Here is a 15,277-nt window from a genome sequence, read left to right as displayed (position 1 = left end):
ACTCAAAATTGCAAAGACAGAACAATACACAGACACATGCATTATCGCCATCGACCAAATAAAAGCTTTTGACAGGGTATGTTGGACCTACTTAACAAAAATACTACACAAATACAATTACGGCAACAAAACAATAGAAAATATAAAGACGCTATACAAGAACATAGAAACAACAATCAAGACAAACGGACACTTGACAGACCCCTTCCATCCAACCAGAGGGGTACGACAAGGCTGCCCACTGTCAATGATACTATACATTCTACAAGCTGACATACTGTTAAGAAACGTAGAACAGGACAAAAACATCAGAGGTATAATAGTGAACAACGACGAAACAAAAGTAACCGCCTACGCCGACGATACCCTCTTCTACATCACAGGACAGAACTCACTGATAAGACTTAACCAATTACTCGAAGACTTTGAACACACAACAGGCACGAAACTTAACAGAAACAAATGCCAAGGTATCTGGATAGGCAAAGACAGTAACACAATAACAGGACCACTAAACTTCAACTGGAAGGAGACGCACCTAAAAACCTTAGGCGTCACCTTCCACAGAGAAGGACAAGACCAAAAACAACTGAACTGGACTCCCATCATACAAAAGATACATAAGACAATACACGCATGGAAGAGGCATAAACTAAGCCTCAAGGGCAAAGTGCTGGTGCTTAACTCGCTTGCGATGAGCAAGTTGTGGCACACAGCACAAGTTATTCCTCTTCCAGACGAAGAAACTATAAAACAACTGAACTCGACAATACAAGAATACTTGTGGGACGGCAAAAAAACAAAGATAAACAGAAAACAGATATTACAAACAGTTAAAGACGGAGGACTGAACCTGACAGACATACAAACGAAATTCGACGCACTACAGGCCAGATGGGCAACTAAACTACTGACCAACACAGACAACGCCCCCTGGACCCACACCGCAAAATATTACCTTAACAAATACCGAGACGGTCAACAGGGAAAACACACACTACTCTCATACATAACAACAACAGGACTGAAAACAATACCGAAAATCTACCAACACCTTCTTAAAGCCTGGAGCGAACTAACAGAAAACAAAATAACGAGACCCGACACCATTGAAGGAATACTTAACCAACCACTATTTCACAACCCTAACATGACTACAAAACAAACGCCGACAAACCCATTCCCACCACTACCGAAACCCAACATCAGCACAAAAAAAAACGACATCACGATACTAGCAGACATATGTAAAGTCTTCGCTCCAGGCTTTCTCAAAGCCTCACAACTAAACATCCCAGACGAAACTCTAAAAGACCTAATAAACAGAATCCCGACAGACTGGAAGGAAAAAATACACAACAGCACCCAAAACTACCCACACCAACACTACAATTTTGAAATACTAATTAACGGGAAACCAAAGAAACTTATAGACATAACAACAAGACAAATTTACAACGCCCTACTGACAAACAGGACAAAGACAGAACACAGATACCTGAGATGGAACAAAGGAGAAAAAACCGAAAAAACACAAATAGACAAAAAGACATGGGAACAAAAGTTCCTAAACCTAAAAAAACGAAACAAATACAACAAAGCCACCGACATAATATACAAATACATACACAGAAAAGTTCCATCTCTTGACAGAATGAACAAATGGAACAAAGCAATCCCAAACACGTGTCGACGCTGCGCCATCAACATCGAAACCCCAGAACACTGGTTCTACGCATGCGAAGACACGCAGTCACTCTGCCACAAAACATTAAACATACTACACAAAATATACCCCAACGAAACGTTCAAAAATAACCTCCGATTCTTCCTTATTGGCTTTGAAGACAACAACCACGGAATCGGAGAAACAGCCATAGAAACATTTTACGAAACAATACATTACATAAGAAACAAACTAACGGTAACAAACGAAAGGACGGACTCACTAAAACACTTCACGACCCTCCTCACAAAAAGACTATATACAGAAAAATCACTGACCGCTGACAAAACAGAAACTAAACAATACCTAGACGCAATAGCTGAATGCAGAAATAACCGTACCTGAAAAAAAAAAAAAAAAAAAAAAAAAAAAATTTTCTTTCCTTGTATATATGTATATATGTATGATATGATATGAAAAAAAAAAAAAAAAAAAAAAAAAAAAACCATGTAAATATGTAAATATGTACCAGAAAATATGAATTACAAACTTTTGTAAAAAAAAAAAAAAAAAAAAAAAAAAAAAAAAACATGTAACACACGGATAATATATTATATTACTCTTATTACACCTTCTAAAAGGTATTGTAACTTTTAAGAAGTAAAACCAAAATATAAAAAAAAAAAAAAAAAAAAGATCAAGTGTAGTATCTGTTCTTATCAGTTTAATATCTGGTACGCCGGCATAGTCCGGCTCATATATTAATCTGATTTTTGGCATTTGGTCAAGGGATCGTAGGTTTACCTCGCCCTGACCGCGGGTTGCCTCGGCGTTGCACTACTGCTGAGTGCGGCCCATTAAAAAGAGGAAAAAAAAAAAACGGAACGATGCGGTTAGGGTCCAATCAAAAAACCACAATTGCGAAGATTGGGGCACGTCCGAGGCTCCCCACACAACGGGAAAGGCATACTTACCTGACGGGGAAGTAAACCTGATCAACATTGGTCTTTTTTTCTTCTCCTCAGGCTGAAGATCACAGCAGTGAATTACAAATTAGCGACCATCAAAAAAACTCATCCCGAGAATGTCTTCATACGCCGAAGCTACAAAGAAACATCAAGCCTCGCGAATGGAAAAAGTAGTCGACATCAACATACATATGGACCCTTCTGAATCTCAAAACCGCAAATACATTGAAACTCGTGCGAAGGAAATTAATGATGAGATCCACCGAATAATTGGCAGAGGAAAGGTTTCGAGCCTTACCCATAGAAGCAAAGGCCACTGGATCATAGAGTTCTATCAGACGATCGACGCTGATGCTTTTATAAATTCAGATCTGAAAATTAGTAACCATAACAGGACCATATCGAAAAAAAGAAGAACCGAAATAGGATTTTTGATTACGTTTAAGTGTGATCCGCTAATCAACGATGAAGAGCTACTCGAAGCTCTAGACCCTTTCGTAGATGAAATATACACCATTACACATACAACCTACGACTTCGACAAAAGCCTTAGAGATGGCAGGAGACTTTTTCGAGTTAAACTCAAAGTACCGTTAAAAGACCTACCGCACTTCATAGAAATTGGGGGCGTGCGAATAGCGATGCACTTCGCTGGGAAATCTTTCCTGTGCGGAGTGTGCCAAAACTCGCATCCCCCAAATGTCAGATGTATCGAATCGAAGAAAAACGAACCTCAGATGAGTAAAAATATAGAATCAGTCGCCTTGAAGAAAAGCGACCAACATACGAGTAATAATATAGAATCAGTGATAGAAGAACCCGACTCATCTGAGGAAAATGATAACATCAATGAATCCACTGAATCCGAAAACCTAATCGACAGTACATTAGAACCTGAAAATATTACATTGAGCGCACCTATTAACACCGAAACAAATATCACTAAAATAGTGCCTACCATAGAGGAAATCATAGATGAGTTGGTTCATAGAACACTGACATCTGAGAATACGGAACAAATTTTTGATGAAACAAATAAACTATCGAATTATAATTATAGATTATATCAAATAAAACTAAAAGATGCCATAACCAAAATGAAAGAGAGAAAAAGAAAAGAAGAAAGAGAAAAACAAAAAAAAAAACATCAAAGCGAAATGCACAAAAAAGGGGAAAAACGAAAGCTACGAAAAAACTACAAATAAAAGGAGCGGACCGCCTCCGACTCCCGCGGAAAAAAACATCAAGAGAAGTATAATTTCCTAATAAAAGAAAAATAATAACACTAAACATTTAACTTTAGTTAAATTTATTTCAATTTTTATCTTTTAAACGCTATATTGTAATTACATTATTTTCTATGTAACCAAAGGATGAAATTAAAACACGCGAACAACACTCCATATAAGGCAATAAATTCTCAATGAAATTCGAATTCTAAAAAATAAGCAAATTTGAGACGCTTTTTTTAAGTAATCAACTCTGCTCTCCTTTTGAAACTTTAAAACTTTTTCATTTCTTTTTTTTTGCATACTTTTTCTTTTGGTCCTTTTTTCTGGCCTTTTTTATTTTCTATTTTATTTTTGAGGCCACTTTTTGTTCGCGTCATGGTAGCCACGAGATTATTTATTTTTCATTTTTTTAATCTTGTTAACGGAAACTCGTGTATATCATGACTAGGGTCCGCAAGGCAACTAGCTGGAGGACCCGAAATAAAAAATCATAATATCTGATCAACATGGGGCTTCTTCCAGGGTGAGGCTCTTGCATTGCACTTCGCCTGGGCTGACCCCTGCGATTACCGCTAACGTCGGTAACTCGACCGTACAATTTCTGGTAGTGGGGGCCTGCGTTCGCACTCGCCCCCTTTAAAGATGCAAAAAAAAAAAACCCTCACTCAGCCCTCTATGAGTTACTGGACGTAAACGAGTATTTGAGAAAAGGTATATTTTATTTGTATTTATATGTTATGTATATATCCTCGAGTGAAGATTTGTCAGTGAGAAGGTAAACAAAGCCTCCTAAAAGTGTAAACACATTTTATTTCGTTCAAAAGTTCTTTGTTGTTTTTTTTTTTTTTTTTTCTTATAAAATCAATGAAAATCTAGTCGCAACCAGTAAGCGTGATCGAACGGCTGCAACACCAGAAATCATTCAATGAGTGGCTGTAATAAAAAACAATAATGGTAATAATTGTTGAAAGAAAAAAAAATAGTCGCAATAATAAAATTATGATAATAATAGTAAGATTGAAAATAATAACAATCGTAATAATGGTAATAAAAGATGATGATAGCAATAACAGACTAATAATAATACCAACAGCAACGATAATAACGATAATAACAATAGTAATAATCATAAAAAATAAGTAATGGCAATAACAAACTAACAGTAATGATAGTAACAACAATAGTAACAATTTCCATCCATTTTTGTATATTTCATATTGGATTCTGGTATATTTTTTGACTTGTAGTTTATGACTTGAAAACAGCTATTATTGCATGTTTGGATCAGTTGCAGCAAGTCTACAAATCAACTTCGCGTAAGTTTCCAATGCCTTAACAATAATCTTTGAACAGGTGTGTAGCTATGAAATTAGCCTTTGGTATTGTTTAGATTGCCGTTTTGGAACGATTGCAACATAGCTTGAATGTTTGGCAACACACCGCTGCTCGCGATTGTAACACCAAACAACAGCTTGTTTAACTTCTTCGTCGTTGCGAACAGCTAGCTGCAAACGACGAGGAATGATCCTGGCTCTCTGGTTATCGCGTGCAGCATTACCAGCTAGTTCTAAGATTTTCGGCGGAGAGGTTTTCAAAAACTCCAGCTAAGTAGATGGTGCGCCTAAACCGATGAGATTAGACACGACCAACAGGAAACTGAAGAAAGCCACTCTTAGCCTTAGCTTTTCCTCCTTTTCCACGTGCTAACATTTTGTTTTCTACTGAAAACAGACTGACAGACTAGAGATCTCGTGCGGCTTTTTGTTAAACAGAAAAGAGTTTTTTAACCAATAGTAAAAAAGAAATAAACAATGCTCAAATGACGTAATCTTTTAAAAACCAATAGAAGTGCGTAGAACGGAAAAGTTATCAAGTTGGAAACCACAAATCTACTTTAAATTAAATCCAGTTGCAATGCAATGAAAACAAAGAAGAAAAAATTTTCACTGCTAAACTCGTCGAAATGGTCTGACGCACCAAAAGCCGGAGGAAAACAAGCGCCAAAGGTGGCAAAAAAAGGCGAGAAGCGCGCTGGTAAGAAAGGCGGAAAAGTCGCTGGAACTGGTGACAAGAAGCGCAAGAGAAAGAGACGAGAGTCTTATGCCACACAAATTTTAAAAACATTATACGCATTAGAAAATGGGTTCAAATGAAAATATCTGTTGCAATCGTTATATTTTATGGAGCAAACATCGCCGAGAACAAATTAGCTGCTAAAATAAAATACTCGAGTTGTTCTAATCCGTCTTAGTCTATGAACAACTGAAAACCTATCTGTTTTTTGTTGTTGTTGTTTTTTTGTTTGACTTGTTTTTTTTCTTCATTTTTTTTTTTTTTTTTTCTTTTTTAGAAACGAAAACTATAAGAACTCTATTCCTGCAAAAAAAAAAAAATTCAAATTTTAGCAAATTACTATTGGCTCCTAGTATTGTTTGTTTGTCACCATGTTTGTGTGCGTCAAGAATGTATAAATTGCATTCAGAATTGTCAATCAAACCAGAGTCCGATTTTTCTTTTTCATTTCTTCGTTGATGATTATAGAAAGACAAACAGCAGCACATTTCTTCCTTCCAGGCGTTGTATACTTATTTAATTATATTCTTATTGGCGCTTACAAGACAGTTAATGTAGTCTTTTGTGGTAAATTTTAAAACTATTAAGCATTAATTGGATAGTTACGAAATAACGAATGTTGTTAATGCTGGTAAGAAAATACTAACAACGAGGAAGTGGATGCAATGTGCTACCGTTAGTACTAACCATAATTTGATCACAAATGGAAAAGAAAGAAAAGAAAACAAAAAACTGTTTGAATAATTTCTTTTGAATAACGAATGTTTTTCTTTAGGAAGGTTGCAGAAAATAAAAGATTGAGAGAGCTTAACTACTTCTTGACTAGAATATGACCATTTTATGTGCAACTGAGGCAGAACATGGTTTTTAAAAATCATTATTCAGATTTAATCATTAGATCTTGCTAAAATTTTTGTTTTTTTGTCATTAAATGCAAAAAATCTAACTTCTGCTTTTTTTAAAAAAAGAATCACACAAAGGCTTGGGCACTAGTATGAAACCGCAAGCTCTAAGATATCTAAAAGCATGCACTATCTTCCGACCATTTGCTGGGCACGGAAAAAACACATACTACATTTTAGTCACTGTGTGTTTTTGCTGTTGAGCTAATTGTATTGGCGTTGAAGTATTACTGACTTATTATTGCTATAGTATTCACGTAGTGGATAACTTAGTGGTGTCTTAAGAGGTTTTCTTGTATATATATTTGAGTTTCTACTCTTGCTATAAATATGGCGTCTTATGCTGCTAAAGCTAGCAAAGTTGCTGAGAAGGTACAGGAGAGAATTGTTGAGTTTCGAATAAGGATGGATCCTATGAGATCTTCCGACCCTCGATACATATCTGAGAAAGCAAAGGAGCTAAGTGAAAAGATATCAGTTAGGATTGGGAGGGCAAAAATTGAGAACCTCACTTACCACCGGGAAGGGCGTTGGATCGCTGTCTTGAAAACTTCACAAGACGCGAACGCTCTTTCCCAAACCCAAGTTGATATATCTGAGTGCGATCGAGTTGTGACTTTTAAAAGAAGAGAGGAGTTTGGTTTCCTAATTACAATAAAATGTGATCCAGTCACTGATGACAATGACCTTATCGAAAAACTCACCCCGTATGTTGAAGAGTTTATTAGCGTAAAACATGCGACCTATGATTTTGATAGAACGATCGAAGATGGTCGCCGACTCTTTAGAGTCAAACTCAAGAAACCAGTAAATGAACTTCCCCACCAAATAGAAGTTAATGGACAAAGAATAATGTTACACTTTGCCGGCAAAGAGTTCTTCTGCAGATTATGCGGTGGAATGCATGTTCCACGAGAAAGATGCCGGCAAACTCCTGCACCTTTAAGCATTCCAATCACATCGAACGCAACCACGCAAATCTTAAAACCAGCAGTTGTCGAAACTACAATAAACCTCGAACCGAGAGGATCTGTGACCGATGGAGTATACAAGAAAAATAAGAAAGATGAAAACGAGAAGAAGGAGAAAGCTAAAAAGAAAAACACATTTGTCATTGAAACGAAAAAGAAAATCAGAGATATTCAAAAAAGAAATGAGGCGGCCTTCGAAGAAGCGCGAAGGAAAGAGAAAGAAAAAGAAAACGATACCAATAATTCAAGCACATCAATTAAACCCCCTCACCCAACAGAAGATCTAACAATCGTTGAGGAAACCGAACCAGCGGAACATAAAGAAGACGGAGAAGTATCAGAGGATGATACCGATAACAGCAAACAAAGGGCAGAAAGGAAAAGAACTCATCCACCTACACCCCGGAAAGAAACCCCCGGACAGATAGAAAGAAAATCGAAGAGCGCGAAACCGAAATGGAACTCGTAAAGGAGCCCGCAACGTTTTAACCAACATCGAAAGCGGTATGGAATCCCCATTTTTATTTTTTACTATTTCATTATTTTTTCTTTTTTCGTTTTATTTTCTTGCTTATTTGTTTGTTATTTTTATTTGGTTTTTACGCGCGCGTAAGAATTCTCTGTGGGAGGGTTTCGCCTGATCAAGGACGGTATGCATGACTCCTTTAAAAAATATGGAAAAAATAACTTTTTTTACGTCCAACGTCCAAGGACTGAAGGACAGAGTTAAGAGGCAAACTTTACTAAACTATTATTGGAACGAGGGCCACGATTTCTATCTACTTCAGGAGACCCATATCAACGAAAGCGAATGCTCTCTTATCCAAAACGAATGGGAAGGCGATTTCTTTTTTTCACCCGGCGTGACTAGAACACGCGGTACAGCGATTCTTTGTAGACAGCGAGGCGTTCAAATACTCTTCCAAGGGTGCGACGCGCGCGGTAATTACAACTATATAGCGTTAACTATAAACGATCAAAAATACCTTATAATTAGCCTATACGCGACCTCTGGAGCGTCCCTAGATGCGCAAAATGCGAGAACAAATATATATAAAAATATCAAAAAAGAATTAGAAAATAAAAACTTAGACGATTTTTTCGTTGTTATGGGTGGAGACTTTAACTCGACTCTGTCCGAAATAGATAGATACCCAGAAGTATATAGAATCCCGTGTACCTCTAACAATATGCTAAAAAATCTATTGAACTCTCTAGGTGTGGAGGACACTTGGCGCATTTTTAATCCGCAAAAGCGAGAATTCACCTATGCGGCCACAAACGGTGTGTCTCACTCGAGAATTGACCGAATCTACGTGAGCAAATGTCTAAGGCAAAATATTAATACCTTTCTTGAACCCACTATTCTCACCGATCATTACAAAGCCCAAATACTCGAGATAAAATTAAACACCTTAAAAATAGGCAAGGGAATATGGATTCTAAACAGCTCTATCCTCAACAACGCCGAATACAGAGGCCTCGTAGAGACGGTCTGGAACGAGTGGGACAAACAAAAACACGCCTTTGAAAATATTAAAGATTGGTGGGAAGTAGGAAAGGAAATACTAAAAAAGGAAACTAGAAAATTCTGCAAAAAACAAAACCAATTAAAAAACAAAAAACAATACAAACTCAAAAAAATTTTGAAAAACGCGGCGAAGAAAATGCATATAAACAACAATATGAAAATTCTATATAGCGAAGTAAAACAAAAACTAGAACAAATAGAGCGAGATAAAGCAAGAGGGGCAGCAATAAGAGCACGCATTGAATGGCGATTTGAGGGTGAACGATGCACCAAGTTCTTCTTTGACCTAGAAAAACAAAAACTATCAAAGCAACTCATAACTGAGATCGATTCCCCAGACGGCACCGTTAAAAACGACACTTTAAGTATAACTAAAGAATTCAAAAACTTCTATGAAAAATTATACAAAAGAAAATTTAATGATAACAATGCACAGGACTTTTTATTTCAAAACGCGAAAGTAAAGCAAGTGACGCGCGAAGAAAACAACCATCTATCTAAATTAATAACGGTGAACGAGGTGGAGAAAGCGATCTCAGAGATGAAAAGTAACAAATCACCTGGATCTGATGGTTTAACTTCAAATTTCTATAAATCTTTTACAAAATTGATTAGTAAAGACCTTACTGATACTCTAAACAACGTCCTTCACACAAAGGAAATGACCGCAACCCAAAAGGAAGCGATCATTTCCTGCATTTATAAAAAAGGCGATAAAAAAGATATAAGAAACTGGAGACCTATTTCTCTCACAAATATTGATTATAAAATCCTGACCAAAGTTTTAGCTAAGAGATTTAGAGATATACTTCCAAGAATAATTCATGAAAACCAAACTGCGTGTATAAAAAACAGGACAATAAATAACAACCTAAGTTTCACAAGAGACATTATAGATATAGCTAATGCGCAAAAATTAGACGCGTGCATCCTGTCCATTGATCAGGTTAAAGCCTTTGACAGAGTAGACAGAGAGTTCCTTTTTAAAAGTCTCCGACACTTCGGTTTTAAAGAACTTTTTATTTCTCAAATCCAAACTCTTTACCACAACATTAACGCTAAAGTAAAAATTAACGGAAACATTTCTGAAAAAATTGAAATAGAAAGAGGTGTAAGGCAAGGTTGCCCTTTATCGATGATTTTATATATCATTCAGGCGGAAATATTTTCTTCATACATAAGAGAAAACAAAAAGATAACAGGAATAAAAATAGAAAACAAAGAAACAAAAATACAGCAATATGCTGATGATACAAACTTTTATTTATCCAGTGACAATTCCATCAAAAGCGTAGGTGAAGCGCTAAAAATAAACAAAAGAGCAACAGGCGCAAAAATCAACCTGGGCAAATGCCAAGGCATATGGCTAGGTAAAAACAGACTAGAAAATAAAGAAAAATTCCTCAATTTTAACTGGGAGAACAATTATTTCGACAGTTTAGGCATAACCTTCTGTAACTCAGGAAACTTTTATTATAACACCAACTGGGATGGGCAAGTAAAAAAAATGGAAAAAACAATGAACCAGTGGGGCAGGCGCAAACTATCACTTAAAGGCAAGATTATTATACTAAACACGCTAATAGCGCCTAAGATCACCCATCTTGCCTATATAGTACCACTACCAAGCGCCGCGCAGCTGAACAAAATAGAATCATCCTTCAGTAACTTTCTTTGGGGCAAAAATAAACCACGCCTAAGCAGAGCACTAAGCCAGCAGAAAATCAAAAACGGTGGGTTAGGACAAATAAACATAACAGCAAAATTAAAAGCCATCCAAACCCACTGGGCGGCTAAGCTATATGACAAAGAACAGAAAGGTCCGTGGAAAGACGCGATGCGCTGCATTCTCAACAAACATAGGAACGCGCAACAAAGCAAGCACGTGTTGAAAACAGTATTAACTCATACTAACAGACTTCCCCCTTTCTACAAACAATTCTTGAAAAACTGGAGCGAACTCCGAGAGAGGGACAGAGAGTCTATGTTAGAAATTGAGGAAATACTGAATCAACCGTTGTTTTACAATCGACATATAAAAGCGCCTAAATTACCATACTTAACGCCAAGCGAAACACACCTCCGTAACAACATCAAACTCATAGGCGACATCGCGAAAACATTTCAGCCGGGCTTTTTGCATCATTTAACAATCGACATGCGCGAAAAAGAATTGAAAGATCTAATTGAAGCCATCCCGCCTAACTGGAGAAATAAAATACTGAGTGACTCCCAGAAATATGATTACCGCAAAGCGCCCCATTACCTCCTCAAACGTAAGCCTAAATACAACTATAAAAATCTAACCATAGCGCTCCTATACAATCTTATTAATAAACCCAAAACAGAGTTAGAACAAAAATATAAAAACTGGTCTCAGACCTACAAAAAAAGCATGATAGGCATAACTGATGAGGAATGGAAAAATCTCTTTATAAAAATTCACAAAAGAAAAACCAACAACAAAGCAAGCGAAATTATTTTCAAAGCGATACACTTTCTAATCCCTAACAACGCTGGAATGCATGCAAAAAATCTAAGGCAAGATTCAACCTGCCCACTTTGCGTAAAACCTAATGAAACAATTGCGCATATGATATATAATTGCGAAAAAGTGCAACCTATTATTTTATTCACTCTCGATATTCTTGATCAACTATATCCCGCAAATTATCCACATGAAAACTCTCTTAAATTTTTATTATTCGGTTATAGCGCGCAGGCGGGCGATAGAGAGTTCGGCAATATTATTTTGGAAACTCTCATCACGGAAATATATTTTAATAGAATGCAAGCATATTATAACAAAAACCCTATATCCGTTCAAACAATTCTGAAAAAATACGAAAGAAAAATCAAAAATCTACTTTACCAAGAATACGAAATAATAATATCTCAAAATACACTATCTAAATATAGAATAGAGATAAGAAATATTTTTACCAAAAATGGAAACCTAAATATAGTAGCAAACACTCAACACTATCTAAACTTGCAGTAATGTTTTTATTTTTCCCAATAGAAGAAACCTTTTATGTTATTTAGTTTGTTTTTTTTATTTATTTTTTATTTAGCCCGTGATTTTAAAAACGTTAGTTTTTTTTTTTTTTTTTTTTTTTTTTTTTTTTTTTTTATTATATTTTATTTGGTTATGAGTCCCAAGGACACTTTTATGTTTATTTTTAGTTTGTTTATTGTAAATTTTATTTTACACGGGACGTCAGTAAGGCAAGTAGCCAGATGACGGAAAATAAATACAATACTAGTCACTGTGTATTAAGGTATGCATCAAATACTTGCCAATCGTATTTCGTTCATTTCGGGGTTTCGGGAAGGGGAACAATGAAACAAATAAAAGCTTACGATCGAATGATCACGTACACTTTTCATCATTTAACTGACAGGTAAACTGAAGGAGTTACTACGCTCCACGAATTTAGTTTAACTTAGTTACTTAGTTACTACGATCTTAGTTTAACAACGGTGTAGTGGTTACGCGCAGTCCTACTAAAGTTATTGGTGTCGGCCTAGCGTCAAGGAGCCGAAAAGGTGCTTTTGGTTTGTTTCGAATAAAAAAAAAAAAAAAAAAAAAAAAAAAAATGGAAGAAAAGAGTATCTAAGACAAAACCAAGACAAGTGAGTTTAGAGGAGTTCCATTTAAGTTTTTATCATTTATCAAGAATTCTTTAAGTAACAAAAAGTACTGCGCTACTTATTTTCAATGTTTTCTACCTTATATTTTAAAACTTGAAGCAGTTTAGCCACTACTGTTTTGTACACTTTACTCTCTCAAGTCTTCAAAAATACTTAAAAATAGTTCCTGATTAAAAAAAAAAAATAATGCTTAGAAATAAATTTGCATTTTTAGGGGTAGTCACAAGAGACTTTCAGAGTCCGTCTTGAGTTCCTGAAATATCTGTATTAAAATCTGCACTACCACTGCTACTACTGCTACTCACAAGAGCATCCCAGTGAGCGAGGAAAAGTGAGGAGTTCTTCTCGCTCGTATCGGTGAGTGAAACAGAAGAAGCATCTTTCTGAGAATTTCTTTAGTTTGTTCACAGCTTTATTTCTTTTACAGTTAAACTGACACAAGGCCAACAAATGAATGGTCAATTAGGGATACTTTTCAATGGACAATCTGTCCACTTCTTTAAAACAATCCTTTAGTTTGATGAAAGATACGTGACAATTTTTTTTTTAAAAAATGGCATGTTCAATGCACTTTGAATCAAACCTTTTGTTTGGCTTTTTCATAACATGGCTTTTCAATGTTTTACAGAGTTTCTGTTAAAATTAACCCAGCCTCAGGTAGCAAGTCTAAGCATTGAAAATAAAATGTCGAAAGTACTGAATTTTGAGTGTACATATGGTTCTGGGGCAAGGTTGGTTAAGGGTTAAGTTAGGTTAGCATCAGACTTGGCTCAATTGTGGCTGTAACTTAATTGTAATTAAATGTATTTTCATGAAGTAATTGTTATTGTATTTTATAAGGTACAGTCACAAGTAATTGTAATAATATGACTTGTAAGTGAATTACAAGTGCAAGTCATTGTAATTCAGTTGCTATTAAAATTTCGAGTAATCCTAATTCAATTACATTTACAATTGAAATTGACCCAAGTCTGCTAGATAATATTTTTAACTTTGTTCTCCATCAATCCTGAGGTTCTATAATTTAAGCAAATACATTTTTAGGCTTGATTTAGGTTGGGCAACATGTAAAAAATGTAATATATTAAAAATTTTTAAAAAAAACTTTGCATTGTTCCATTCACCACACTCTGTGAGTTTGTGAAAAATCGAGATATGATGTGCAAGGCTTTTCATGATTTTCTTCGTTATCTCTGCCATAAATTCATTAGTTGGCCTGACAATCTACAATTGCTCGATTGCAAAGTTCCCTGCAGTTTTCTGTATGGCTCTGTGGCTATTAGCATGAATAGAAATGAATTTGTTGACATTCCACCTGATTATGATGAAGGCTAGCTATATCTTCCAGTATGGTGCTATCTCTATCAGTCCCATGGTTATCTGTGGTCCAGGACTGAGAGCGCACTGTTTAAATGTCCTAAGGTATTGGCATGACGCATGGATGCATGAATATATGTACCCATGCATGTATGTATGTATGTATGTATGTATGTATGTATGTATGTATGTATGTATGTATGTATGTATGTATGTATGTATGTATGTATGTATGTATGTATGTATGTATGGAAAATTGTATGTATGTATGTATGGAAAATTGTATGTATGTAAGTATGTATGCATGTTTGTATGTAAGTATGTATGCACGTTTGTGTGTATGCATGCATTACTTTTGCTAACATGATGCTGTCAACTGTAATTTAGGGTCATAAGTTTGTCCTTTTCCATTTGTCGTTTGATGTTTTGAGTGTTTTAGGTCACTTTTTTAAATTGTTTTACCTTTTTGTCAGTAAACATTTAAGGAGTTCATTTCTTCCAATAAAATGCTTTGTTTAATATATATGTAAACTGAAGTATTTCAAAAATATTTCTTGCTACTCAGTTTAATGTCTTAAATTAGTTTACACCGTCCAAATTTTTAAACTTCAACTTTGTTTTTTAGATTTTAGTTTGTGAGAAATTGCTATTTGGGAAAAGTTTGAGGCTAATGACAAACAAATCTTCCTAAGCTCTGCTGTTTTGGTGATGGATTAAAGTACCATCGTTACAACAGATGAAAAGAACATTTAAATACAGAGGTTCTCCAAATGTTTTTTGACAGAAATTGATTCAACTTGGCTTTTGATCGCATTATGCATTTGAATCTGCTGCTGCCCAGTGTTATTTTTAAATCTTGGTTAGTTGGGTTATTTCTGAAAGAAGGTTAAAAAACCCAAATGTTTTAGAATGAAATTGTTGCAGTTTTAGTTTCATACAACGAGCCCATGTTTTCATTGTTCA

General features: G+C 35.6%; 3 protein-coding genes and 3 pseudogenes across 8 annotated transcripts in view; all 6 read left to right on the top strand.

Moving 5' to 3' along the window:
• The window catches only part of LOC149877356 (uncharacterized), a 243,389-nt gene that overhangs the window by 51,551 nt on the left and 176,561 nt on the right, over positions 1–15,277 (top strand). The gene's annotated exons all lie outside the window — the stretch shown is intronic.
• Positions 1–15,277, top strand: part of LOC149877360 (uncharacterized) — a 253,109-nt gene that overhangs the window by 95,020 nt on the left and 142,812 nt on the right. The window lies entirely within an intron of this gene.
• Positions 1–15,277, top strand: part of LOC149877363 (uncharacterized) — a 112,600-nt pseudogene that overhangs the window by 22,992 nt on the left and 74,331 nt on the right. The window lies entirely within an intron of this gene.
• LOC149877372 (U2 spliceosomal RNA) lies at positions 2,294–2,529 on the top strand (annotated as a pseudogene).
• LOC149877371 (U1 spliceosomal RNA) lies at positions 4,365–4,502 on the top strand (annotated as a pseudogene).
• Positions 7,172–8,281, top strand: LOC149877370 (uncharacterized). Its single transcript, XM_090073575.1, has one exon. The coding sequence runs from the start codon at positions 7,172–7,174 to the stop codon at positions 8,279–8,281; it is 1,110 nt and encodes a 369-aa protein (XP_089929701.1).

The sequence above is a fragment of the Hydra viridissima genome, unplaced genomic scaffold (assembly GCF_058129835.1).
Source record: "Hydra viridissima isolate aposymbiotic clone 2 unplaced genomic scaffold, HvirCarnegie_v1 scaffold_16, whole genome shotgun sequence".
Lineage (NCBI taxonomy): Eukaryota > Metazoa > Cnidaria > Hydrozoa > Anthoathecata > Hydridae > Hydra > Hydra viridissima.
Note: the sequence above shows the minus strand (reverse complement) of the source record. Positions and strands in the feature narration are given on the sequence as shown.

What these genes read in the sequence shown, in the direction of transcription:
- LOC149877370 (XM_090073575.1), top strand. Translation starts at nt 7,172, where the DNA reads ATGGCGTCTTATGCTGCTAAAGCTAGCAAAGTTGCTGAGAAGGTACAG.